At 41.6% G+C, this 26,218-nt stretch overlaps 2 protein-coding genes across 4 annotated transcripts in view; one reads left to right on the top strand and one right to left on the bottom strand.

Annotated features, from left to right (window-relative positions):
• Positions 1 to 13,516, top strand: part of PER2 (period circadian regulator 2) — a 49,827-nt gene extending 36,311 nt beyond the window's left edge. For 2 of the 3 annotated variants that reach the window (XM_061378918.1, XM_061378919.1), the window contains 10 exons: positions 432 to 528; positions 962 to 1,118; positions 1,201 to 1,322; positions 1,698 to 1,871; positions 2,131 to 2,391; positions 3,784 to 4,631; positions 6,962 to 7,148; positions 8,002 to 8,194; positions 9,781 to 9,931; positions 11,018 to 13,516. In XM_061378918.1, coding sequence (XP_061234902.1) covers positions 432 to 528; positions 962 to 1,118; positions 1,201 to 1,322; positions 1,698 to 1,871; positions 2,131 to 2,391; positions 3,784 to 4,631; positions 6,962 to 7,148; positions 8,002 to 8,194; positions 9,781 to 9,931; positions 11,018 to 11,167 — 2,340 coding nt within the window. In that variant the 3' untranslated portion in view covers positions 11,168 to 13,516. Of the gene's footprint in view, positions 1 to 431; positions 529 to 961; positions 1,119 to 1,200; positions 1,323 to 1,697; positions 1,872 to 2,130; positions 2,392 to 3,783; positions 4,632 to 5,951; positions 6,048 to 6,961; positions 7,149 to 8,001; positions 8,195 to 9,780; positions 9,932 to 11,017 lie in introns of those variants that run through there. The other variant, XM_061378920.1, reaches the window with a different exon arrangement.
• A 10,771-nt stretch (positions 13,517 to 24,287) lies between these two features.
• On the bottom strand, positions 24,288 to 25,996 carry HES6 (hes family bHLH transcription factor 6). Its single transcript, XM_061378883.1, has 4 exons — positions 25,842 to 25,996; positions 25,684 to 25,770; positions 25,520 to 25,601; positions 24,288 to 25,427 (listed from the first exon to the last, which is right to left on the bottom strand). The coding sequence occupies exons 1-4, from the start codon at positions 25,968 to 25,970 to the stop codon at positions 25,015 to 25,017; spliced, it is 711 nt and encodes a 236-aa protein (XP_061234867.1). The 5' UTR covers positions 25,971 to 25,996; the 3' UTR covers positions 24,288 to 25,014.
• Positions 25,997 to 26,218: the final 222 nt, after the last annotated feature.

Genomic DNA, 26,218 nt, shown 5'->3' with positions numbered 1-26,218 from the left:
ATGTTTAAGGAGATCTTGGTTTTGAGGAAAATAGAAACCTATCCTTCCCTCACTATATCCACAGATAGTGAAGACTGTTACAGCATTATTCTGTAAGATCTTGTCAGTGCTTGGTTAAACTTTAAGCACAATAAGTTCTCAGTCTTAGCAGTAGTATTTTGTTTGCCAAGTGATACAGTGTTTTCTTTTTTTCTGCAGTCTTCTTTGCAATGTATATTTATATTAAAATCCAGAGTGATTGTGCACAAGCCCCATACATTTCTTCTATACAAAGTTCTGCTGTTGCACAATACAGTTGTATACATTGGGACCTTTCCTGTGATCAGAGTGATTGTAAGATAAACTAGGGTTACATTTTGTCTACTGAGGAATCGCTATGCATGTTTTATGTCAGACTTTAGTAATAACTCTTTTTAATGACCTGCTTTCAGGAGGTTTGCCAAGATGCCCGTAAGGTCAAAAATAAAGGACAACATATTTTCACTGACAATAAAGCAAAACTGGAATATAAGAGAGAGCCTTTTCCAGGTAAGATTTTAGCAAGTTAATTATTAGTCTATTGCACTGGTGCCTTGTATAATACGACAGCAGGCAGGTTTCTCTACTTCAGATCTAATCAATGTGTAAATACAGAATTTTTATCCATTTAAATCATATCATCCTGTGTCTCTTTGCTGTCTTCAGGAAAATTTGTTCAGCTATGTCTGAATAGGGTGTATATGGTGTATGTCTGATAATGGTATAACCACAGTTAAGGCGTGTCCTAAAGCTGTTGTTATGAAGTACCTTGATTGTAGCTCATCTTAGCTCTATTAGTGCACAAACCTCTACTTGGTTTACAGTGGTTAATCTGTGACCTGGTAAGAAATACACATAAATGAGAACTTTCACTGCTGCTTTTAGGGGAATTTGTAAGGATTTAAATGCCATAATTGCATAATGGCAGTGTATCTTTTCACAGAAAAACAAAATGGTCCTGGTGGTCAGGTGAAGGATGTAGTGGGAAAGGATACTGCACTAACAGCTGCTCCTAAAAATGCAACTACTGAAGACCTGGCTTGGAAAGAGCAACCTGTATATTCTTACCAGCAGATTAGCTGTTTGGACAGTGTCATCAGGTAAGCAAGTAGTGTGTAAATTACTCTTGACCTCTACACTTAAGACTTGAATATCTAATATTGTTAAATCATTGTATTATAGATACTTAGAAAGTTGTAATGTGCCTGGTACAGCAAAAAGAAAATCTGAACCTTCATCAAGTGTTGCCTCACTGAATCCTGGAGTTCATGAACAAAAACCAGCTGCTATACAGCCCTTGGGAGGTATCTGTATCACAGGTTTTCCTGATACGTTTTTGTTAGCAGCCAGTTGAATGTTATTTCATTGCAGAATAATGACAAGTGTAGTTTAGGCATGACCTCGTAGCCATTTCCTTAGTGTTAGATGTTGGTGCCCTGAGTAGTATCATGCAAGTTTTCCCTACAGCCAAATAGCAAATAGCTGATTTAACATCTGGTTTGTAGATGCAAAAACTTATTTTATACTGTACAAAATACAGCAGGATTTGAGTTCTAGTACTTGAATCTTTATCAAATGTAAAAAGTAGGTTCCACAGTTGGGTTGCTTATAATAACAACTAGCTGAAGAACCTGGCAGCTAACTTATTGCAACCATGACATCTTCATTTCTTTTACTAGGTCCTGCTGTGTTGAAGGCATCTGGTAAATCAAGTGGTCCCCCAGTGGTGGGTGCTCACTTAACGTCTTTGGCTTTACCTGGCAAGCCTGAAAGTGTTGTGTCTCTCACAAGTCAATGCAGCTACAGTAGCACCATAGTTCATGTTGGAGATAAAAAACCACAACCTGAATTAGGTATGATTTTTGCTATTTCAGTTTCTTCAAAATTATGATTACTAGCAAGTTTAAAGTTCAGGCATGTGAACAGTTAGTATCTGCTTTTGAGTTGTATTTTCTTACTGCTAAAATGTTCTAATGGAAATAGAATAAATGGGAAGAGAATTTGTATCTTAAACTTGCAGCAAAATTATATCAGAATTGCAGTAGCTTAAAAATGCATATGCAGAGCTTTGATTACTTCACCTTAGTTTATGTTTTTGTCTTATTTCTGTAGAAATGACAGAAGATGGTCCAAGTGGAGCAGAACTCATAGATGGCCAGCTTCTTGCCCCTCCATCCACCTCTGCACATGTAAATCAAGAAAAGGAGCAATTTAAAAAGCTGGGACTTACAAAGGAAGTCCTTGCAGTGCATACACAAAAAGAGGAGCAGAGCTTCTTGAATAAATTTAAAGAAATCAAGAGATTTAATATATTCCAGTCCCACTGCAACTACTACTTACATGATAAACCAAAAGGACGACCTGGTGAACGGGGTATGGCAATGTCATTTCCATGATTAAACCTGTATTTATATAGGAAGCAAATCCTGTTGAGAGGGCATTTCCATTTTTAGGTGCACAGTGGGGGCACTGTGAATAGTGACAGTTGCATGCTATTTTTAAATTCTTTCTGGTAATTCTTGCTTGAAGACTGAGAGGGGATTATTGCTTTTAATGTAATACCTGACACTTTGGTAACTAAGGTTTTTTTGGGTTTTTTTATCTGTTTGCTATACTATTGCTATGCTGTTGTGCATCTACTTTCAAGGGATGAAAAAAAACATGCTTTAGCATGTTTATTTACTGCATCTATGCTTATATTCCTTTATTTTCTTTTATTTCTGTCTTTTTTTCAGGCTCATGTTTTTGTTTTCAGCCCCTTTGCTGTATATCCAGTTTCCCACATTCCTCTCTTGTGTAGTTGGTGAAACAATCCAATAATTGTTTGGTTGCCTTTAAGTTAATAATGTGATCAGTGGGATGGAAATGTTACAAGCTAGCTCTAATAGTGAAATTGTTTTGCTTGTTAGGACCAGGAACTCTGGATAGCATTTTAAGAAGTGCTTGATACTGATCTGACTTTGTTCCCATTTCAGTCCTGACTTGACTTGGAAGAGCAGTCAGACACTGCTAAGTGGTTTTGTGCAGGTTCTTATCTGTCATTTTTTATTTAAATAGTTAGGCAAGTCCTTGATTAAGGAAACCTGTTCTGGAACATGTTAGGCCCTTTGTGTTCTTTATACTTGAGAGACTTTCAGCCTATTCAAATAAGCTTTAGACAAACTAGAAGTTGGAGCAGCTTTTACTGCCAGAGGTATTTTATGGATTTCCTCATGTCTGTAATCAGATGATCTGACAGCCTTCACCTAGGGAAGAGTTGGTTGGTGCAGACTTCTCCTAAAATAAGGTTATAAAAACGGCATGCTTTTCTTTCCCCTCAGGCAACTACTTGTGTACTTTCTCTCCTTCTGCCCTATTTCCCCCTCACCTCTTCAATTACAGACCTGCATGACCCTAAGTCTCTAAAAGTGCTTACAGTGGAATCCCATATTGCTTTCATTGTAATTGCTGGACTAATTAGAAGTTTGCCTCTTTGGGAGCCACTGTTTTGCAGCTTTGTGCTGTTTGGGTGACACACATTTGAGCCTGAATTGATCCACTGCTGCTTTTTTCTTCCATGGTGTGTCAGCATGGTTTTCATTGCCCAGTTAGCTTGGCTCATGTGCTGGAGGTTAAAAGTGAACCTGACCCCTTCACAAATGCTTCCATTTGGGTAGGCTAAATCCAGAACTGCAGTTTTGTGCAACTGCTAGGGATAACAAATCTGAAGGGAATCCATCAGATTCCAAATAGAATTCTTCTTGACTTTTGGGGTTTGTTTTGCAGGTGGCCGTGGACAAAGAAGTGCCACTTCTGGAATTGATCAGATTTGGAAGAAAAGTGGAAAGAACAGGAAATCAAAACGCATTAAACCACAGGAGTCTTCTGACAGTACAACCTCTGGAACTAAATTCCCTCATCGGTTCCCTCTTCAAGGTTTAAATACTACTGCTTGGTCACCATCAGACACTTCACAAGCGAGCTATTCAGCAATGTCTTTTCCCACTGTTATGCCTGCATATCCACTTCCTGTTTTTCCAGCAGCAGGGACTGTGCCACCAGCTCCTGAGACTTCACTCTCTGGTCTTAATCAGTTGTCAGACTCTGGAAATACTTGCCCTACGCAACCATCCCAGTTCTCTGCACCCCTCATGACGCCTGTTGTAGCTCTTGTGCTCCCCAACTATGTCTACCCAGAGATGAACAATAACTTACCTCAAACACTTTACCACAGCCAACCCAGCTTCCCTGCCCATTCCACTTTCTCTTCACAGACAGTATTTCCAACACAGCCACCATTTGCTACACCCAGCCCTTTCCCACAACAGGCTTTTTTCCCAACACAGCCATTCCATTACAATCCGCCAGCAGAGAGTGAAAAGGCTCCTGTCACTGAGCCACGAAATGAGCCATCCCGTTCCTGCACTCCACAGTCTGTGAGTCCTCAAGACCAGACTTCACCACCTCTGTTCCAGTCAAGGTGCAGTTCTCCTCTGAATCTTCTACAGTTAGAAGAAACCACAAAAACTGCTGAAAGTGGAGCTCCTGCAGGTTTACATGGAGCTTTAAGTGAGGAAGGAGCCAGAGGCAAAATCATGACAACTGATAACTGTAGTGGAAAGGGATCCTTACCCGTAAGTGCGCTGATGGGTTGTGGGTTATTTTTTCAAGTCTTCATATTCTTGTACATATCCAAAATTGTTAATATGTACAGATACCTAAAATGGGTTTCCTCCCACATTTTTCCATCTCTGCTACATTAGTTTCAGTCCTTTCACTTGTGGGACCTATTTTGTAATGACAAGACAGTAATCAGTTGATATAATTCCAGGAGATGGACTCACAGTTATAGTTAGTAATTTCAAACTTAAGCAGACTGAATAAAACATGAAAACCAATCACTGAAATAGTCATAAAACCACCTTTTTATTGTTGTACTAAAGTTACACTACAAAGCCTGGAAATACATCCTGAAACAGTTTTGTTCCTTTCTTTTATCAAGTATGAATATGTATTAGGACATTGGAAAGTACTGAAATAGATGTAAAGTAACATGATCACGTTATTTTTAGCAAAACGTTTTGTGCTAGTGAATTTGTCTGGAGGGGGCAAACAGTATCTAAGTGGTCTGAAAGAAGGTGGTATTATTTAAAATAACATCATCTCTTTGCTTACAAACAAGCAACCAAAGTAAAGATAGAATTAACTATTACTTGCTTTATTTTTGTTTAATTTTGTGCACTGGAACTATGCAAAGCTATCTGGTAACTTCAGGTTTTTAATTTTTTAATTCTTATTTCCTGTGTCATTCAAATTTTTGATGTATCAGTTTAACAAATAAACTTTCAAAACTTCCGATGGAGTAATATGTACATAAAGGTTTCTATGACAGAAATATGTAGGCTAATATTAGTGTTTTCTAAAGACACCCTCTTTTGTAACCATTAAAGTCACTGAAAGGATGGAGTTGCAACCTTAACCTCTTAGACTGGCTCCTTCCTCCTGCTTTTCTTGTGCTGTGGTTTGTAACTGGTCTCTGCATCTAATGGTGCAGTTACAAAGCAGAAGTTGGGTTAGCTGCTGATAAAAGGAAAACAGGCACTGGAAGGGGTGGCTTATAATTTAGACATGTCTGAGTTCTAGTGTAAGTAAGTGGTAAAATGCGTTGTTAAACTTTTCTCCCTGGTTAGTTTCCAGATAATTTATTTAATCAGTATTATTGATGACTCCTAAGAGGGACAAATGAAGCGAGAATAGAGAAAAAACTGATGCTGTTGTATCTGTGTTTGTCTAAAGAAGCTTCCAAACTTTATGCAGTGCAAAAAACTTGTCACACTCTGGTATTACATGATGCCACTTAGGAGAAATTTTGAGGGATATATGCATGCAGTGCCATGTTCGGACTGATGTATTCTGCATGCAACATAACATCTCTGAAATCTTATCTCTAAAAGGACTTCTGACTTGTGCTGTGGTATAACAGTGCATCTGTGACAGTCTGTAACTTGCAGCATGCTCTGAGATGCCTCTGCTGGATTAAAAGAAGCTCGGTAACAAAACTTAATAGTAACAATTTTGCTGGCAAATTCTTCTGAATTTCCTCAACTGTTAGTTCCTGTTTAAAAGTCTGCAAAATGTGACTTCCTGTATCTTCCTTATCACTTACTAGACAACGGGCATTTTTTTAGGACTGTGTTAAAGTTAAAAGGTTAAAGTTAGTTCTTTCAATTATTATGTGCTTTGTTAAGTTCTGCCAACCTTCATTTCTAATACTTCAAACTGAATTGCAGTGATGTTTTGCTTACTTATGTTAGAAATCAGTGTAGTTAATGCTCTTTCCCTTAAAAACATACAAATAAATAATCTTGCCAAGCAGGCTTGCATCTGGGAATACCTTCTTTTTCATCCTGCATTAAGAGGAGTAACAGTAATGGGCTGTTGATACAGATCTCCTTGAGGTAGATTCTAATAGGAGCAACTGGTAGTGTATCTTAGATGGCTCGGGTAAAATGTGAGTTGTCTAGAACAGAAGGGGCTGTAAAAACTGAATAATAAATGCCTTCCTTGCTTCCTCGCTAAACTATCTATATATATATATGAACATATATATATATTATTTGTAAGGGAAATCAACTTAAAATCTCAATCTAACGAAAAAAACCACTGTCTACCTATCAGTTTACTTTGTTATTCCTAGTTGGTCTTGGCATATGTTGTTGGTGTTGGTTGCCTTTCTTTGAGTAACTGCATAAACATGGTAGAATATAAAGTGAAATGAATTAATACTAAATGTAAATGACTAGTAATAAATTAGCCTTGTGGTTTGGTTTTCATTTTTGGGGATATTCTTTTCTTGTTTGGGGGGGCATTGAGGTGTTGGTTTTTTTTTTTTTTTGGTGGGTTTTTTTGTTTGTTCTTTTTTTGTTTGTTTTTTAACTTTTTTCTTCCCTCTCCTTATCCTTAGGCTGAGTCTCCAATGGACGCTCAAAATAGCGATGAACTCTCCATGTCTAGTGTCCTGCTTGACATTTTACTTCAAGAAGATGCATGTTCAGGCACTGGTTCAGCTTCTTCAGGCAGTGCTGTATCTGCAGCTGCTGAGTCTCTGGGGTCTGGATCCAATGGCTGTGGCATGTCAGGGAGCAGAACAGGTAACACTGGCAGTGAATACTCTCAGCATTTTGGCCAGCAGGTCTTAGCAGCAGTTGAGGATAGGGATTATGCCCCTCTACCCTGCTCTGGTGAGGCACCCCCTGCAGTCCTGCTCCCAATTCTGGGAGCAACAACAGAAGAGGGATGTGGAGTTGTTGGAGCAAAGAGGAGGTCACAGAGATGCTCTGAGGGTTGGAGCTTCTTTGCTATGGAAATGGACTGAGAGGGCTGGTATTGGATGAGGGCTTGGAGCAGTTCTGTCTAGTGGAAGGTGTCCCTGCCCATGGCAGTAGGGGATGGAACTGGATGAGCTTTAAGGTCCCTTCCAGCCCAAACCAGTCTGGGATTCTATGATTGTGTGATTTTAGGGGGAGTTTGAATGTTGCAAGCACCACTAGAACATGGAGTGCTTTATGTAAAAATCTGTATTGTCTTTAATCTTCATTGCATAGTTTTATTCTTGATTTCTATTTTTTTATTACACAATATGGAAGTTTTTTTGATTTACAGTATAGAATCCTTTTAAATTTTGTGTAAAATAGAAATTAAGATGATCTGTAGGTTGACAGAAAAAATGAAAATACTGTTTGATTCCATGTTTGATTTCAGGTTTTTAATGTACGTCAATTATTCTGTAGAAATTTAATGGAGACTAACTTGAGAATTTGACTTTTAAAAATATTGATGCAGATACCTGTGGGTGGAAGTTCCTTCTGTTAAAAAATAAATGAAATAAAGTAGTGGTTGTACTTACACTTTCAGTTCTTTTTTTAATCTTTTCTGTTCTGAAAAGCATTCAAATGATCTATGTACTTGACAATCTATAATGTAAACTTAAATTTCTTTTTAAAGGTAGTAGTGAAACTAGTCATACCAGCAAATACTTCGGGAGTATTGATTCCTCAGAAAACCATCATAAAACCAAGATGAAGGCAGAGATAGACGAAAGTGAGCACTTCATTAAGTATGTTCTTCAGGATCCTATATGGCTTTTGATGGCAAACACGGATGACACTGTTATGATGACTTACCAGATACCTTCACGGTAATTCCAGTTTTGTAGTGCTTCATGAACTGTATATATGTTGGGGTGAGCAGGGTATTCAGAAGGCAATATATATATGAATCTCTGTTTCAGTAGAAGTAAATAGGTTTTTATGTTTAGATGAGCATCATGAAGAACTCTTGCTTCCTTTTTATCCTTTTTTATACTATACAAAGAAGTTCTCAAAAAGTAAAAATTGTTTGCTTGGGCTTACCTCTATTTTTAGATCAGTTCAATTCAGTTGAAGTTAACTGTGTATGTTTTGAAGCTGTTCTGTTGTTAGTGTTTTGTAACTACTTGCCTATAAATTCTTGTAGTCATTAGATCCTCGCAAGGGTGCTTAGATCTAATGATGGTTTGTAGTATGGAAACTGTAATCCTTGTCCCTGTGATGCCATGCTCAGTGGCATGCTGCTTTCTCTACCTTTTGTTTCTGGGTTGCTAATTTCCACATGTTCTTTCTTTTCCATAAATTCCCATTCTAATGGGAGAAGTAAGTAGAAGGTGGAAATCATAAGCTTTCTAATTGAAAATGTTTATTGAAAAATGTACCCTGCTTCAGTAGTTATGAGCAGATACAGGGAGAGAGGGAGGGTGACAAGTCTGCAGATGTTTTTACATCTTGATTGCATTTTTTGGGAGCAGTGAGTGGTATTTTGAAAACAATAGGAAGTAAAGACAGGTCCTTTGAAACAAGCTCTGAAAATACAGAAGCAGGGGAATGATGGGGAAAAAATACAAGAGAACATGGAACTTTAGATTTTTTCCTTCGATTTTAAAAATACCTTAGTGTTTTATAGTTTTTGTAGCTATAGATGGGAATTCCAGCAGGTTGTAAGAGTAGCAAAGCCTGCCAAAGAGAACATGATATAAACCAGGATATTGTGATAAGAAGGATTAAGCTTGCTGTCAGAAGGTAATGTCCAAGTGTAAAGCCAGCTGTTCTGAGAGATGCTATAAGGAACAGAAATACTACTGGGTTTCTTAGAACTTGTTATCTTTCTGTTGTCATCCTTTATAGAGGTGTACAGCTGGTAAGTGTTTGGAGTGGTGTAGGCTTTTATGTTTCTGAATCAAGGAAAGCACCAGGGGGAGAGAGAACTTAGGCTGCTGAAATAGAGCAGTATTTTTCTAAGCCTTTTCCTCTCAGTCCTGAAGTTTAATCCATTCTTTGTAGCCTTCTTAATCATAACTTGCTACTTCTGCTTAACTATCTTGTACGTGCATCTATGGTCTGTTTTGGGTTCTCTGCCCATTGAAGAGGAACTACATGGAACTTACTGCAGCAGAGGGAAACTGGAGCTCTTGGTGGTTTCACCAGTTGTACTTCCTGAGTAGCTCTAAGGAAACTGATTTTCCTAATGGGATTTGAAAAGACAATGAGCCAGCAGAAATGCATTAAGATGTCTGCAAATGCAGGAAGCTGCAAAAAATAACCATGCTTATTTTTCTTCCTTTATAAGATCTGTAACCTTAACAATCCAGAACAAAAATAGTCTTAAAAATGTTAGTATTTGACTGTGTATCCTTATATAGACATAAACCCCAGAAACTGAAGCTCAATTTCTAAATACATTTTATTTTAGAGATTTGGAAACAGTTTTAAAAGAAGATAAGCAGAAATTAAAGCAAATGCAGAAACTACAGCCGAAGTTTACAGAAGAACAAAAAAGAGAGTTGATTGAAGTTCATCCATGGATCCAGCAAGGTGGACTGCCAAAAACTGTTACTAATTCCGTAAGTTTAAATGAGTTAGTTACTTTTGCATGTACAATAGTGCGTAAACTATCAACTGCCTATGTCAAACTTTTCCATTCCTGTTGCTATGAAAGCTTGGTCAATTAGACAGATTAAAAAATGCATCCAGACTTCCATGCAGTGATTTCTGGTTTGATTCAATTTACCATAAGACGTCTTTCCAATGGGAAATTACAAGCAGAGATGAATAGAGTGTAAGAAAGTTCTGTTCTATTTCATTTCTTTGTCTCAATTTGAAATCCTTTACCAACACAGCCAGAAACTTCACTATGTAAAAATCTCTTATTTTGTGTGCAGAAATTGATGCTCATTCCTTTCTATAAAGCCCAGAATTGACGGGAGTGCACTCTTTCTTTTTTCCATCAGGCTTTTCTCTCACACAGGGTCATCTCTTGACTTGATTCTGTAAGTGGATTAATGGCTTGAAAAGCAACAAAGGAAAAAAGCCCCAACGAAACAAAAACCCAAAGCATCTTTGCACTTTTATTTGTTGTCTGTGTATTTTACTTAGTCACGCACCAGTATGTGGTTGCATTCTCCTCTCCCTAAGCTTTCCATGACTTGTAGCTTTTTTGGACATACAGTATCAAATGCAGAGACTCTCTTTGCGCATGACTCTTTCAAAAATCAGTGTAACAGTTGAGTGGAATCCTAATCCTGATGTTAATGTTACTGCAACATTAATACTTCAGGATGCAACTTGTGTAAGCATACATTTTCTTCAGTCTCTTACGCACTGCAACTGACATGGACATATTACTGCAAGGTTAAGCAATCAGATGGTGGAAAAGGTGACTGGAAATGCATGGAAAATGTCAGCATTGTAAGTGATGTATGATATAACTGCTCCCAGTAGAGTTCTCAACTACTTGTATTGATTGCTATATGTTATAAAATGACCGTGTGGGGGAAAGCTGGACAGAGGAATATATCTGATAGTTGTAGCATGGATGTAAATGTTCCCTTGGAATCAGGGATCAAATGTAAATGAATAGTTGTTTGGAAGAGCATTGGGTTCTTTTTCTTTGTGACTTACGGATGTTTCTATAACTTTTTCTTTTATAGGAATGTATTTTTTGTGAGGACAATATGCAGAGCAATTTTTATACATCGTATGATGAAGAAATCCATGAAATGGACCTCAATGAAATGATTGAAGACAGTGGGGAAAACAACTTGGTTTCCCTGAATCAAGTCAGTGAAGAACAAACATAGCCTTTGAGCCTGTTGTTTTCAAAGCTGCTTCAAAACTACAGTGATGATCCATAGTGGTTTTAATCTTGTACCCAGCAAGATGAATCCAGTTCATAAAAACAAATGTGTTTTTCATGCTCTAGAAGAGTCATTTGTGAACGAATCTCTTTTTAAATGGTGGCAATCTCTTCCCAGTAAGGACATCGTTGAAGATGGTATAGCTTTTCTTTAAAAAAGACAGACTGGTATTTTGCACTTACATGCCTCAAGTATTTCTTTACAAACTATAGAAACCTTCATTGATGCCTACTGTTTTTTGTAGAGTGGGTTAATGAGTAATGAAAATCCCCTTATATGCGTACAGGTCTTCAAATCTCTTTTTGGTAATGATTCAGCGCTAAAAGTTGTTCTAGCAGTTTTGCTTAGTGGCTCTCTAGCATTGTTCTTAATACTTGAAATGGTCCAGCATCGTAGGAGAAATAACATTCAAGCAAATTAATTCACACTTGCCCTCCTCATACCAGTTGATCCCATCCTCTGTTTCCTGTAGTTTTGAATGTAGGAACTTTTTCTGTCTCAGAAATGTTGAACTAAATTTAAAAGATGGTCTTGGGTTAAAATATTCACACGAATGTGTAAGTACAGATGAGTGTGACAACTTTGTAGCCTTTTATTTAAATGGACGCTGCAATACTATGAACTGTTTATTACCTTGAAGCATCATTTTGAGAATTTATACACAAGACATCTTTATGCTTAAAGATTTTAATAACTAAGACCACAGAGGATGAGCGCATATGCTCCAGTGATTGGTAGACAAAGCTTGGTATGACTTTAACCTGTATTTCTGATTTGTTGTGTCAGGAGGTTGGCCATCAGTTTTCCGTGTGTGGCTAAACAAACATCAAACTTATATGTGGCAAGAGAGGATTAGACATTTCTTGTCATTTGGAGATAGTTCTTATAAAATGTGATTCTCAAAGTGATTTTGAGAATAGCGTTGACCTTCACAATATTTGAATTGCATAATCTGAAACTTAGTGTGGCTGGAATCCTTTGCTGTCAAGGATTTAATTTCAATGCCTCTGAGATTGTATTGACTTGAATATGTGTACTTTATGTTCTTGTGCTGTTTGTACATGTTGGATGTGGGAAGAGAAAGAACAACTATATATTGGTTGGTGGACATTCAGTTGTATTACTGCTAAATGTCAGCTCTAGGCCTGGGAAGGAACAACCTGGAGAAATTCACTTAACTTTAAGATGTTTGTCTTAAAATATTTTTCATGGAAAGCGTTTCCATTTTTATTCAAATAACATTTATATTCGCTGAAATTTGAGGTTATTTTCATTGTATAAGAATATTTCTCTTTGCATACAAAAAGGATGTGGTGATAGATCTGACACCACCAAACCATGCAGAAGTGACTGGTGTTTGCTTAGAGGGAGAAATAATTTGTGCGAAGTGATTAGTTATTAATTGGACAGTGTCATGAGGAAATTTGCATTGGGATCAGGTTCTTCAGGTAGCTGAGTTTGAGCTTGTGATGAAACAAGTGGAATTACAGCTGAAAACGTAAGTCTCTCAAATGTAGTGGGAAACACTACCCAGCAAGATCTGATTCCCATCTTTAATAGTTTAGCAAGGTCAAATTTAAATACCTGTAAATATAAACTGAATGAGAAAGTTTCAAATGTTGGTGTTCAAGTCTGGTGTATTAAATGTTTTAATCTTAAATGGAACAGTGCAGCTATACCAACATAGCAAACATACTCCATTTTTACATGTAAACACAAATAGTTTTAATTGGACCAGGGTTTGGGAAAAATGAAAGCTTTATATAAGGAGCGCATCATAATTACACCAGTTACTTTCAGGGACTTCTCAACCACTTTGAACCTGTTTGCTTTAGCATGCTTTTTTCTGGCTTTGTTTTGGTTACTTTCAATTTGTTCTCATTTTCCTTTTTTTTTTTTTTTTGAGGGTTTTTTTGTTGTTGTTTTTTTCTTTTTCGATGACCATCTTGTAACCATAACTTAGTGGAAGGAAGAGAAAAGTATATTTAGAGCATTTTGTGGATGTGCTTACTTAAGGACTTAATCTTGCATCCTTAAAGTGTTTGCATTTACAGGGTGGTATTAAAATATTTTCCTGTAACTTTAAATCTACATGCCTCCATTTATAGATAAGATTCTGAAGCTGTAATTTTTCCAAACTGTTGTAAGATGATTTATTTGTGATGACACTTTGTCAACATGTCAACAATGTTTTTCTGTACACCGTGCAATATATTTTGGTTTTGCCACTTGTGACTAATTTTTATGACTTTGCTTTTTAGAAAACTGGTAAATAAAACAGATATATTTTTAGTTGCCTTTTTGTTTCTTGAGGCCTCTACTCCATGTAAGAAGCAAAAATATATACATGACTGGTAGTATATGAACTGTTCAGGCAGAAGAACTTGCAAGCTGCTGAGTCAGTTGTGGTGCATTGTCCTGAAGTAAAATTGTTGCCAGCTTGTCTGACCTGTAAGTTCAGTAGTCAAGTGGAAGACTGAATCTTTAAATTGACTAGTTGTTTTGAAAACATGAACAGGTTTACTGCTTTGAAGAGTGAAGAAGGTGAGTGGCTTGAAGGTTTCTGTTTTCTCACTTGAATAGTAATGTCGTTTTAGTAGTGATGCTCTAATGAAGCACCCCTCCAGTTTAGGAGGTACTGAGGTTGAGACTCTCATTAGGTATTTTTCTCTGTGCCATGACTGGTTTCTGGTTTTGTAAACCAGAACAAGTAATGCAAACCCTAGTTTGGTCATGAGCAACCTGGATGTTTCTGTGAGCAGCAAAATGAAGATGTTTCTGGACCACAAAGCAGTTCACCACACAGGTGAATTACCTTCACGCCAAGGATAGAATTGTTGTTTTGCGTACTCTGTTGCTGAGACATGCAATTTTTAAGTATGCTGGTTCAACACATCATCCAGGTCCCTTTGAAGTCTTCTGATTGACCCTAAATACATGAGCAGTTTTGTGTATGTGAAGCCTGAAAACAGTTCTGTCTTAATAGCACCTTTGTTCCTTGCTTAGCTAAACATGCAGAGGAGAGATGAATTGATGAAGCAGTTTACAGAACTACACCTCAGTGCTGTACACATACACAAGGTGTCTGCAGCTCAGAGAAAGCATTGGGCTACCATTTGGATGCAAGTTTTGACAATGAATCTATAATGCTGGGAGAACTGAAGTGCTGTGGCTACAGTAAATTACCAGGTAATGTTTCACAATCCTGCTTCTGGTTATTTTTGCAATTGTAAATAAGACTAAGAGTTAAATGTGGCTTCAGGTATTCATGTGCTCCTCCTTGGTGTGACATGCCTTCTCCCAGCACCTCAGCATAATGGCTTGCTTACTGTACACTGCAGGACTGTTGGGAACAGGCTTTGTCATCGAGTTTCTCCCACCTCAGTAGCCCCTAGGTGTCACTGGTGTCCTGCAGTCATATTTGCCAGTTTTGCCACCTCTATTTTCCTCTCTATTCAGCTGCTTGTATTTTGAGGCTGCTGAGTTTGCTATGATGTTGCTTGATGCAAGGAACCGTGGCTTGAATTTCAAATAAGGATGATAATATTTGTAATGAAGAGACATTGGCCCGATGACAGGGAATGCAAATGTAAACTTTCTGCTTGGAAAAGGGAAATAGGTTGCTGAAAAGCATCAGCTTTTAGTCCATTTAACACGTGAAACTTTCAACTGCTGAAATCACGTGGCAGCAAGAAGGATTCCCATATCATGTAAAGAACCAGGAAGCTCTGCCGGTGTCTTTAGCTGTGTGTATATAAAAAGATGGTTACCAAACTTCTTTGAAGGCTCCTAAAGCTTTGGATGTAGTCAGGCAGGGTATTTAATATTCTTTTCATAATTACTTTGCATTGCATGAGCAGTGAATTTAAATGAGATCAACTATAAAGGCCTGATTATGAAAGCACTTGGAAAGAAGGTTGTTTTGTCAGCCCTATCAGTCCACCTAAAATTCCTTCCCTGTATGTACTCTGCCATTATGAGTGATGCTTAAGTCTTAAAAGAATGTAAATTTCTGGGATTTCTGGTTTGGATTTTTAAGGAAAATCTGGGGGGGGGTTAAGAAGTTTGATATTCTATTAGCTAACAGATTAGCAACATAAAGGTGTCTGTATCCTAATGTGATTGAACCCTTTATAGTCTTGAATTGATTTTACAGCAGAATGGTACAAATGGAACTGGACTGCATACTGTAAACGGCTTTGCAGATTGCACTTAGTGACAGAATTAGTTTGATGAAGTGATTGACAACTGCCTTTGTCACTTAATTTAGCGTTCATATGCTTGTGAAATTTATGGTGTTAACTTTTGGTCATTAGGCTGACAGCAGCAGCTTCACAGGTAGAGTCTTTTTGAATGTATTTGACAGGGTCAAAGGGCTCAGATGCTCAGGAAGCTGTTGAAGAGTGGTGCTGCCCATAGGGTCTTCTGAGGGCATAAATTGAAGTAATGCAGAGGAGGGTCAAGATACCTTGGCCACTGTAATGTAAATCCTTTATGAGCTGGAATGAGCCTGCAGTAAATGAGTTCAGGAAGTCCAGAACTGCCTCTAATATATTTTAAGAAGGGTCTGTAAATGGAGGTGGTATTTATCACCTAGCTGGTTTGTACAGTCTGACCTGCTCATTCAGGCGTTTCCAAAGAGGACTTTCAAAACTCTAAGATACAAAATTTGGGGAGATTTTGATTGGGGGTGAGAGAAAAATCTGTATTATTTGTTCTGCAGGGCTGTTCCCAGGAGTATGGATGCTAACAGCCTTCTCCAAGCCTTGCAGACTTTATAGTAATGACTAGAAGCTGATTGCCAAACCTTATTGAGAATGAATTGCTGTAATGAAAGGTATCCACAGCCTTCCAAGAATCGTGTGTTGCCATACCTCTAAGCCTGTTGGATAAGACTGGGGCTGAGCTGAGATACCTGGGCTATATATATAGCAGGTGACAGTTTTCTGCTCTGGAAACATTTGGGTTGTTGCACTCTAGTTTGTGGCTTTCCTGAAAGAATTGGAGGAAGAGGGTAACAACACAATTCCAAAGGGCACTGCCTCTTCTTTGAAATTGCTTACCACTATGTCTTAAAAATAGCTTTATCAACAGCAAAACTGTTCTCTCTTTCTCTAGGTGAGCTGTAACAGTTCCTCTTCAGAGGGAGAACTTGAGAAAGAGATGAAAATGAGTATTGAGTCATGTGAATATTTGGAACTTTAGGAACAGTTTAGTTGAATGGAAATGGGGAGTTGTTAGAATACAGACACTAAAGGAAGGCACAGGGGTTAAATCTGCCTCTCTGAGCTGTGGTCATAACAGATGAGAAAGTTGTCAAAACAGGAAAGGTTGGAATTGCCCTAAATCTAGAGAAAAAGAACAAAGAGAAAAAAATATAGGAGGACAGAGGAAAAAGTAATGCTTGGAGCTTTTGTTTGCAGAGCCCAATTCCATGGGGGCTTTGTTTCCTCAGGTTCTCTGCTAAGCTGTGTTCCTGAATTGACACAGTCTCTGTATATCTCTGGACTCTAGAAGTAATGTTTAGAAACTGAGTCAAACCAAAATGACGTATCCAGACACCAGATTTTGTTGTCTTTTGAAAATCAAACCCCAAAGTAGCAACTGGGCCACTTGCATCTGTTTATGGCTTTATTGAAAGCAAAGTATGAAATAACTTTGTCGGAAGAGTTTCTTAATGTTCAGTGTGCTCTAAAGACAAGCCCAGTAAGAACAAAGCATGTAAAATACGATATTCTCTTGTTTCAGGGGAAGGACAGGGGAAGTGGAAGCCTTTCCGCTTCTGAAGGTGCATGGTTTGTATTTCTCACTGCTCAGATGCCATGGTTACAAGCGCTACAGCAAACAAACCAGTGGTAGCAGGTAGGCTCCCTTGCTACTTCCCAGCAGTCCTGATTTTCTGCCCATTAGTGGGAATCTAACAGGAAATGGAGTGAGGCTGAACACACTGATGTGTTTCAGCAATAGAAAATGTCAAAATCTTCTAATTTGGGCCAGAGAGATGAATCCTTCCAATTACATTGTAGGATTCTGCTGCATTTCTAGGGGGGAATGTATGGTAAGCAACAAGTTTTTGCTTTGGTTCCTCATCAGCAAGAAATGGAGGAAAGATGAATGCCACACACTTAGCAGGAGAATCCCCCACCAACTGATAGGTTTTCCCAAAAGTGGCAAAACGAACTGGGATCCACAGTGCAATCCCTTACTTCTTGCTTGGCCAACCATTGCTGTTTTTCTTGTTGCAAGGACCTGCTTGTTACAGGCAATCCAATGTGTTGAATGACTTAGTGACTGCCTGTGTATACTGTATTGTAAAAACAACTAACAGAACGCTTGCTAAACTAAAGAGTCTAAAGTGTACAAGATGTAAAAGTAACATGCATGGCATCTAGTGTATACAAGAAGGGAGGTAGAACTTGAGAATCCACTTGGTGTTTCCAGCACTGTGGTGCTCCATCACCCCACAGCAGGCAGCACAGAAGCATGCTCGTTGGGAGGAAAAGGGGAAGAACAGGAAGCCCACAACTAAACCAAACCAAACCATGCTTGAATGCATATTTTTTTTCTTTCCTGATTTGCTTCTTTTACATGACACTCTTTGTCTGTTTGCATATTTCATTTGCCATCTGGCCTAGGTCGTCCACATCTGTTACCTTTACATGCATGTGTGGCCATGCTAGACTGGCCAAGGAGGACTCATCTCTGAAGTGTTCAGGGTCAGATGGGACTTACAAAAATCCATTTGGGTGACCAAATAAGAGTAAGAAGATAGAGCGCATGTATCTGACATTCACCCTAGATACATCAACACTTGCAATTTATGCAAAACCTTAGTGTTTTACCTAGTACCTGAGTCTCATAATGTTTTAGTCATAGACTTCATAACATAAATTTTAAGCAGATGGGGGGGGGGGGTGTCTTAGCTGAATTGGCCAGTTAGTCAATAAAATTTTTACCTTGAATCAGTATAATATTGCTTTTGTTGCATCTTTTAAACTTCAATAAATAAAATCATTCCCAAGGTGTTAAGGTGGCAGATAGGCAGATATTACTACTTGGTCCTCCCTGGAAATGCAAAAAAGCAGGTAAGAATCTGGTTGGTGTGGTTTGGGGTTGTCTTTATTGTTGTTAGTTTTCTGTTTTTAAAAGGGGCTCAAGGAGTAGATGATGATTTTGCAAATAGAGGAGCACTGCTTCTGGAATGGAACAGGGTGGGAACAGACTCTTCAGTAAGCACGGAGCATCAGGATCTTGGGTTTTTGCATTGTATTTTGAAGACTCCCTTTTTGTCACTGGAGTTTTGTAGCCTTGAAGCGATGCTCTGGTTCGGCGTTGGCTGGAGGATGTGAATCATTGTTCCTGCTTCCTGCAGCAATTGAAAGTGCAGTCTGCCCTGCTGCTAACTGAGTCACCCTGACTGGCTCTGCTCCATGGCAGCCAGCATGGGCACCACTGGGCTGCTCAGTGCTGCAGGTAACACACCACAGCAGAAAAGCTTGCACTGCAAAGAGTTGTTGGTTGGCTTGGTTGTCCCTGTTGTCTGTATGACAGTGGTGCTCTGGGCAGCTGCTCCTGTGCATTGTCAGTGGGACAGTGGGATCAGTGCACCCTCAGCAGTTTGACAACACCACCAGGCTGTGTGGTGTGGCCAGCACACTGGAGGGAAGGGATGGAATACAGAGGGCCCTGGACAGGCTGGAAAGGTGGGACTGTGTGAACCTCGTCAAGTTCAGCAATGCCAAGTGCAAGGTCCTACACCTGGATCTGCCCCTGTTTAAGATGATGAGAGGGAGATTTAGATTAGACATTGGGAAGAAATTCTTCCCTGTGAGGGTGCTGAGGCACTGGCACAGGGTGCCCAGAGAAGCTGTGGCTGCCCCATCCCTGGCAATGTTCAAGGCCAGGTTAGATACAGGGGCTTGGAGCAACCTGCTCTAGTGGAAGGTGCCCCTGCCCATGGCAGAGGGTTAGAACTGGATGAGCTTTAAGGTCCCTTCCAACTCAAACCAGTCTGGGATTCTGTAATCTGCATGGGGCACATAAGGTATGATGTGGGAATAGTTGTGCCGTCTGGGTCTTAACCCTCTTTTAGAGACCAAGCACGTTGAAGACGTTCACGAGTTATGTGTCACTTCAGATAAAGCTTTCCATGAGCTACGGGCCATTCTGGGCACTCTGCACAGGCATCCCAGAGCTCCTGAGAAGCAGATCATTCTTACTTGTATGTTGCTTTCACAGACTTCACTGAGAACCTGTGTTGGCTTATGAAGAAACTGCCTATTCAGTGAAGGGGTCAGTGAGTGGGAGGCTTGAGAGTAGCAGCTACTCAGCAGAGACTTGCTCCAGAATCCTGGATTGGGTAAGAAGCTGTGCGCTCCCTTTGGATGAGGGCATTCATTTACATTTGTTCTCTGACCAGGAGAACAAATCCATCCTTTGCTGTGAAGGCTAGAACCTGGAACAGGCCCATATGTGTATAATATGGTCTTGGACTCCTGGTGCTCTGCAGGTGTCTGTTTGGGAGCCTGTTGAGCAGGGAAGGAGTCTGTGTATGTTGCTTTATGGAAAGGAGCAATATGTGGGTAGGTACCACCTATGTTTGGGGGTCTGCTGTGAGTAATGAGGGCAGCCTTGTTTTATGAAGGCTGGTCATAAGCACCAGGTAGCATTTGCATGCCCAAAGGAGGCAAATTCACTAGAAACAGGTGATTTGGGCCTTGGTGAAGTACATGGTTAGAAAAGTTTGATGGGGCTGATAATGCAGTTGATGTCTCTTGTAGGCTTTTTTTTTTTCCTCCCCTTCTCCATCTGTGGAACACAGATTGCAAAGGCTGTTACATGGTGATAATGGAAGGAGTTTTATAGTGACTTTGCTTAGCACAGATTGGTTCTGGTGATCTCAGTTTAGGTTAAGGAGAACGAAATTCTACAGTTTTACTAGTGTGTGTCTCTGCCATGGACAGTCCAAACCTCAAAATGCAGCAGGACTGCAGTGGCAGTCAGCCACTAGAAGCTGAATCCCATTTGGAAAAACACATCTGAGTGGATATGCTGGCTCTGGGTGTTGCTCAGTAATTTCCCTTTCCTCTCAATGGGCACATCTTTCTAAGGATGCTTGAAAGTATGCCTCTTTGATGGTGGTTTTAGGTTAGGCTGCTTTACTTTGTGCTTAAATAGGCTTGGAGCTTTGCAGAGTTCAGCTGAGAGTGAATGAACCTGGGCAATTCCTGAAGCTATCTGTTTGCAGATGCCCTAGGTCTCAGATGCAAAGAAAACGACTCACCTTGCTTCCAAGTTATATTTTAGCCTGAGATCAACGTAAAAGCTAAAAAAAACAAACCCAAATTGAGGTTGTTTTACACTGAAGGCCAGAAGAGATCAGCTGATATAATTGCTTGTATGTTGTTTTACTATAGGGTTATTTTTGTAGCCAAAGCAACTTGTATTTGCACTGTGTTTCTTTACCAGGTGACATTAAGAGAAAGGAAATTCATGGCTTCTTCCAGTATCTAATTTCCATCTTTTTCCTTCTCATTTCAAACAGCTTGGACCTGCTACATAGCTCTTGGCATTTAAGGCTCTGTTTTATTGGATTAAAAGACTTTTTGAACCCATGACTTCCTCAGCTGCTAAGTGAGCAATATAACATACGTATAATGTAACAGATGCACTATGAGGAATCAAATCACCCTCACTCATCATCTTGTTAAACTAAATTAAGCTACAAGTGTCTTGCTGCAAGGTGTATTTTCATGTTTGCATGCTTTCTACACTAGCTTTGGGTTTGTAATTTTTCTTAACCTTCTTAAAATGCAGTGCAATCAAATGCTAATGTTGTATAGGAAGCTAAAAATCCCATGCAAGGAGGGAGACTTTTTTCCGCTCCTCTTTAGCTTCGTTCATTTAGAAGCCTGAGAGGCTTAAGGAACACAGTTTAGTGACCCTATCCCTTCAGATAACCGTGGAGTCAGGAAGTCTCTGTAACAAAAAGTGTAAATGCAACTTGGAACCAGGCATCTCATGCCAGGAAATGAAAACCTGTCTCAGGAAGCAGGAGGATAGGCTTCTGGTTAAGACACGTGGATTAGCAGGTGGTTTGGATCCTTGAGTTTTGCATGTGCTTGTTCAAACCATTGTGCCCATCTGTGGAGCAAGATGGTGTTCTCCCAGGTCCTATCCATACTTTCTGTAGCAGAAATTCCCCTCATGCTGTCTGTGCATCCCTTAAACCTGCTGCTGAGGGATGGCCTGATTTGGGTTTTTATTATTCTATTTGTTTCATTTGAATAGAGACTGAAAAATGTATTTATTTGGAGAGGAAAGCTCTGTAGAGAGCATGATACTTGAGGGGATGATACTTGAGCAGAGTAGACGTAGAGTACATGATACTTGCTAGTGGGAGATAAAGACATAAGTTGATTTGGACAGTCTGACAGCTTAATTCTTCCCTGCTGGCCTGAGGGCTCCAACAAAAGACCTGGTATGTGTTGGCAAGAGGTTAGGAGAAGGTTTGGACCATAAATACTACCAGGTGACCTGGTATAACAAGGAGCAGTTTTCTCCTGCAACAGGTGGGTGAGTGACATACACAGAGAGGTGAAAGCGAGCCCTTCTTTCTATTATTCTGCTGCTGCATATCAAATAAGTCCTCCTGTTAGCGTGCTGTTCCTCTCCTCTTTTACAAAGTGGTGTACTGTCAGATCAGATAGTCTGTTTGTATTACTTTGGAGTGGAGAAGAATAAAGGCAGTTTCTATAAAGGAAGACTTGAAAAGGTTTCTCTGCTTTTTCATCAGAGCTGCTGGAAACCTTCCTTTTTCTCCCCACTGCCCCTTCCCGAGTCCCACTTCCAGAATGCTCACCTCTTCCTGCCTTTGTCAGGAAGGTGTCAGATTTGACACTTTTGCAGTAAGGTACAGAAATGCAAATGGAGAAATCCAGCAACACCTCATCAGGGGATGTAAACTTTCTGTGAACCTAATTTGTGGATTAAAAACCCCCAAACCCAAGCAGCCATATTTTAGAAACACATTTCTAAAATGCTTAATTTTGACCCTTAAAAAAACCTGTTAATATTTCAGCTTTGACCTGTTTCTTTTCAGTTAATACAGGACTGAGAAGTGCTCAGGGGAAAGGCCTGTTATCCCTCTGCTGTGGCTTTTCCTAACCATCCAGGCTTTGGGAGGATACAGGTAGCTATGGCTACACATGTTCATAGCCCTTCTGCCCACTTCTTTCTGCAGCAGTGGGAATGAGATGTGGAGGGAGCTGTGAGGGTTACCCCAGGTGTGATAAGAACAGCACCATCAGCAATACACACAGGAATGGTAAAGGGGGAAAGCAAACTTCAGTGCTGGTTCTCCAGGGCAAATACAGAAATTAAGCAACACATCTGCAGTACTGCTTAGTAAAGGTGGCTTTGGTGCCAGCCCACCCCACATTCACTGCTGAACCAAAGCTGGCATGTCTTATGTTGACTCTTAGCTGTGTTTCTATCACTAAAGTGTCAGGATTTGCACTTGCTTCCACTGGAGTGCCACAGAAGAGCCTTAACACCAGGGTCTTTCATCTCATGGAAATTAAGCCAAGCCGCCTCGGCTGTTCCTGCAGGAGCAGGACTGGAGTGGCTGCACCAGTGCAGGATCAACCCTGCACATCACACCCAAAGCCAGCCACCTCGGACAACTACGTGTAGCCCAATGCTGCATTGCATGAGTGCAGTTGTGAGCCACAGGCAAGGCTGGGGATGCTGCTGTTAAGGAAACAGGCTCTGGCTTTACCTCCCTTTTGAGAGCACCTTATAGAAGGGGGCATTTTCTAGCTGGGAAAAAGCAAAGGACTGTGTTAGTGTAGCAGTGTGACACACAGGAATGTGTGATTCCCTTGGTGATTACAGTGAGGTATTGTTATCTGGGCTAATTGTGGAGAGGGAGGTATCAAGCAGTATGTGATACATGGGGCAAGTAGCTTTAAAAACAGAAACCTGGTCTCCTACTGAGGCTAGAGAGGTCCAAGAAGAGGTCATCTTGGGTGTAGGGTATTACTTTTAGTGCAAGTGTCCCAGGCTCCTCCTTCATTTACACTTCAGACTGCTAACCTCCCTCCCTAAACCAGGAAGGTCACTACAGCAGCTCTGGCCTCCCCCTGCTCGACTGGGTTTTGCTGTTCTTTCCCCAGTTCAAAGGGAATTTAGCAGAAAAGGGGATGAGAAGAACCAACGTATCTGATGGCCATCTCTGAATAAGAACACTTTGAAGAAAATTACAAAGGAGAGGTCTTCACAATATCTTAGTTTCCATTTTTATTGTTCCAGAGGGTTGTTAACAAAACAGAGGTACATGTCTAGTCCCTTGGTAGTTGGGTTGCTTCCTTTCTTGCTTGTCCTGTGTTTAGGAACTTCCATGTGTTAAGCAACTTTACAATCCTCTTTTTCTTTACAGTGTCAGCTCTCTGCAAGGTATTATGATAGCATAAATAAGATGGCACCCCCAAAAAAGCAGGAACAGGGGAAACGTCAAACTCCACATACAAAAATGGTGAGGGTCCCCTGCCTAGCCCCCGAAAAACATGGCTTTTAACACTTCACAAATCCACTGCACACTCTTATTTCACTTTGTATTCAAAAGACAAAACAAAACCAACCGGAAATACCTAACCAGACTCCTACCAACCAAAATAACCCTCCAACCTCTGTGAAGCCATGCCCCAGGGCAGGTTGTGCCTAGCACTTCTTAAGTTCGGGCTGTGTAGATGCATGAGCAACACCTTCAGAAGGAAGATCAAGTACAGTAGGTTTGAGACTGGCATCCAGATAAACTAGCCCAGAAAATCCCAGGGCCTTAAGTCCACCTTCTGTCAGCATGACCTTGTTCACTGCAGTAACTTAAGTGTCTTCGAGGATTAAGCAAAAGCAACATTTGAATTCGAATAGTTGAGCTAACAATGCTTAGTACAGGAATTAAGTGCTTAATTGCCAGCATTGTTTCCATAATACACACATTTGTTAGTAGGAAACAGTACTTTTAAGCCAGTTGGAAGTATATCAGACCGCAGAACACCTGGCATCAGTTTTGAATTCAGTATTTTTTTATTAAAGATTAAAAATAAAAAACATTTGACACCCTAATATACAAAAAGTCACAATAAACTCAATTGTGCTAAAAGCAAAATGTGCATAAAGACACTCATCTCTAAAAGGCACCCTGCCACCGGTATCTTTTATGTTTGCCTAATTCCACCAGGTCTCTAAGCTTTTCCTCCTCCTTCACTGAAGGTGGGACTCTAGGCTACCAAGGACAGATGCTAACCACACCAACCCCTTTCAGGGGTCTTTGCTATCACTAGAACACTTAAAACTGTGCATGCAGACCCAAGCTTCTCATGGAGTTAACCATCATGATTTAAGATGCACAAGGGCTTCTTCTTAAGAAAAAAGCAGTGATTTCACGGCCACTTATAAGGGCCAAGAAACAGGGTTATAAAATAACTGCTGTGTATCCACCAAAGAGCTTTGCTACTAAAGACCAACTCCCTTACCCCGCCCCTCCCCCAACCTCATAGAAACAACCCCTAAAGTTACAAAACGCCACACACGCACACGGATGAAATGTTAACGCGTTTAGCTATTAGCCTGTCAGGGCCTGACAGTGTAACAGTGCCGCTGATGCAGTCCCGAAGTGCAGCGATGCCCGCCGGCAGTCCCCCGCGCTGCTCAGAGTGCCATAGGGCAGCACAGTGCCCGGCTGCTCTCCCCGCTAGGTAGGTCTGCGCCGATTCCTGGGTACCCTTCCCTTACCAAGGTCTCCACATGGATTTGGGTAAGCAAGGCGAAGGCAGGCCATGCGTCTGGGAAGCATCCAGTCCATCAGTGGAGGTCTGGCCCGGCTCGGCTTCCGCCTCGTCCGAGTCGGAGCAGATCTCTTCGCTGGGAGAGGGTGAGGGTGCCAAGGCAGGGAGGCCCGGGGCCAGCACCTCGCTGCCGAGCGAGAGGCTGAGCGCGGTGGGATCTGCCCCAAGGTCCGTGACCGAGTCCGGGCAGCCGCCGTCGCTGAGGGGCATGGACTCCAGCAGGTGGTTCAGCAGCTCGGCCGCCGTGGTGGCGTCGATGCCGGGGCAGCTGGACACGAAGGTGTGCACCTCATGCATGCACTGGATGTACCCGGCAGCGAACCGCTCGCTGGCCTCACGGTGCAGCCGCCCGCCCTCTGCGCGCCGCGGGAGACAGAGAAGGGAGCAGTGTGAGGCCGGGGCCGGGCCGGGCCGCGCCGGGCCCCACCGCCGCCCCACCGGCACTCACCGAGCGAGCGGCGCTCCAGCACGGCCTGCACCCGCCGCACCGTCAGCTCCAGCACCTCCGCGTTCTCCAGCTTCGTCTGAAACTGCGATGGGGCGCCGCGGCCGTCAGCACGGCCCCGCCGCCCCGCACCAGCCCGACCCGCCTCGCCGCCCCTCCTCACTCACCTCGCTGTCGGCCAGCAGCGACCGCAGCTCCTGCAGGCTCTCGTTGATCCGCGCCCGGCGCTTCTTCTCCACCAGCGGCTTCCTTGTCTGCGGGGACAACAGCGCCGTCAGCCCTCCCTCCCTCCAGCCCCCACCGCCCTCCCGGCGCCGCCGCTCACCTTTCTATCGGCCCTGTCCCGAGGCGGGCGGCCCTTGCCGTGCCGTAACGAGGGCGCCATGGCGCGGCGCCGCACGGCCCACCCGAGATGCTCTGCCCCGCTGCGCTCCCCGCCCCACCGCGCCGCCATACTTATAGCCTGCGCGCTGCTGCTCAGCGCGCCCATTGGCCGCTCCGCGCTACCGCTGCCGCAGCGTGGGCTGAACGGGCCAATGGCAGGCGGCCGCTTTGTCTGCTCCGGGGTGGGGGGCGCCGTGCGCGCTACCCGCAGGGGCCCCGCCGGCGCTATGGGGTCGGGTCCGGCTGCGCTTCGCCCCCCGAGGGCGCTGGGGAGGGGACGTTACTTCTCCAATGGGGCAGCTTCCTCAAAGCGCTGGG

This window comes from Neopsephotus bourkii, unplaced genomic scaffold (assembly GCF_033783945.1).
Source record: "Neopsephotus bourkii isolate Nb327-2 ecotype Australia unplaced genomic scaffold, CSIRO-AGI_Nbou_v1 NB_1768, whole genome shotgun sequence".
NCBI classification, from domain to species: domain Eukaryota; kingdom Metazoa; phylum Chordata; class Aves; order Psittaciformes; family Psittacidae; genus Neopsephotus; species Neopsephotus bourkii.
The sequence above is the reverse complement of the archived record's forward strand: the minus strand, read 5'-3'. Positions and strand labels throughout refer to the sequence as shown.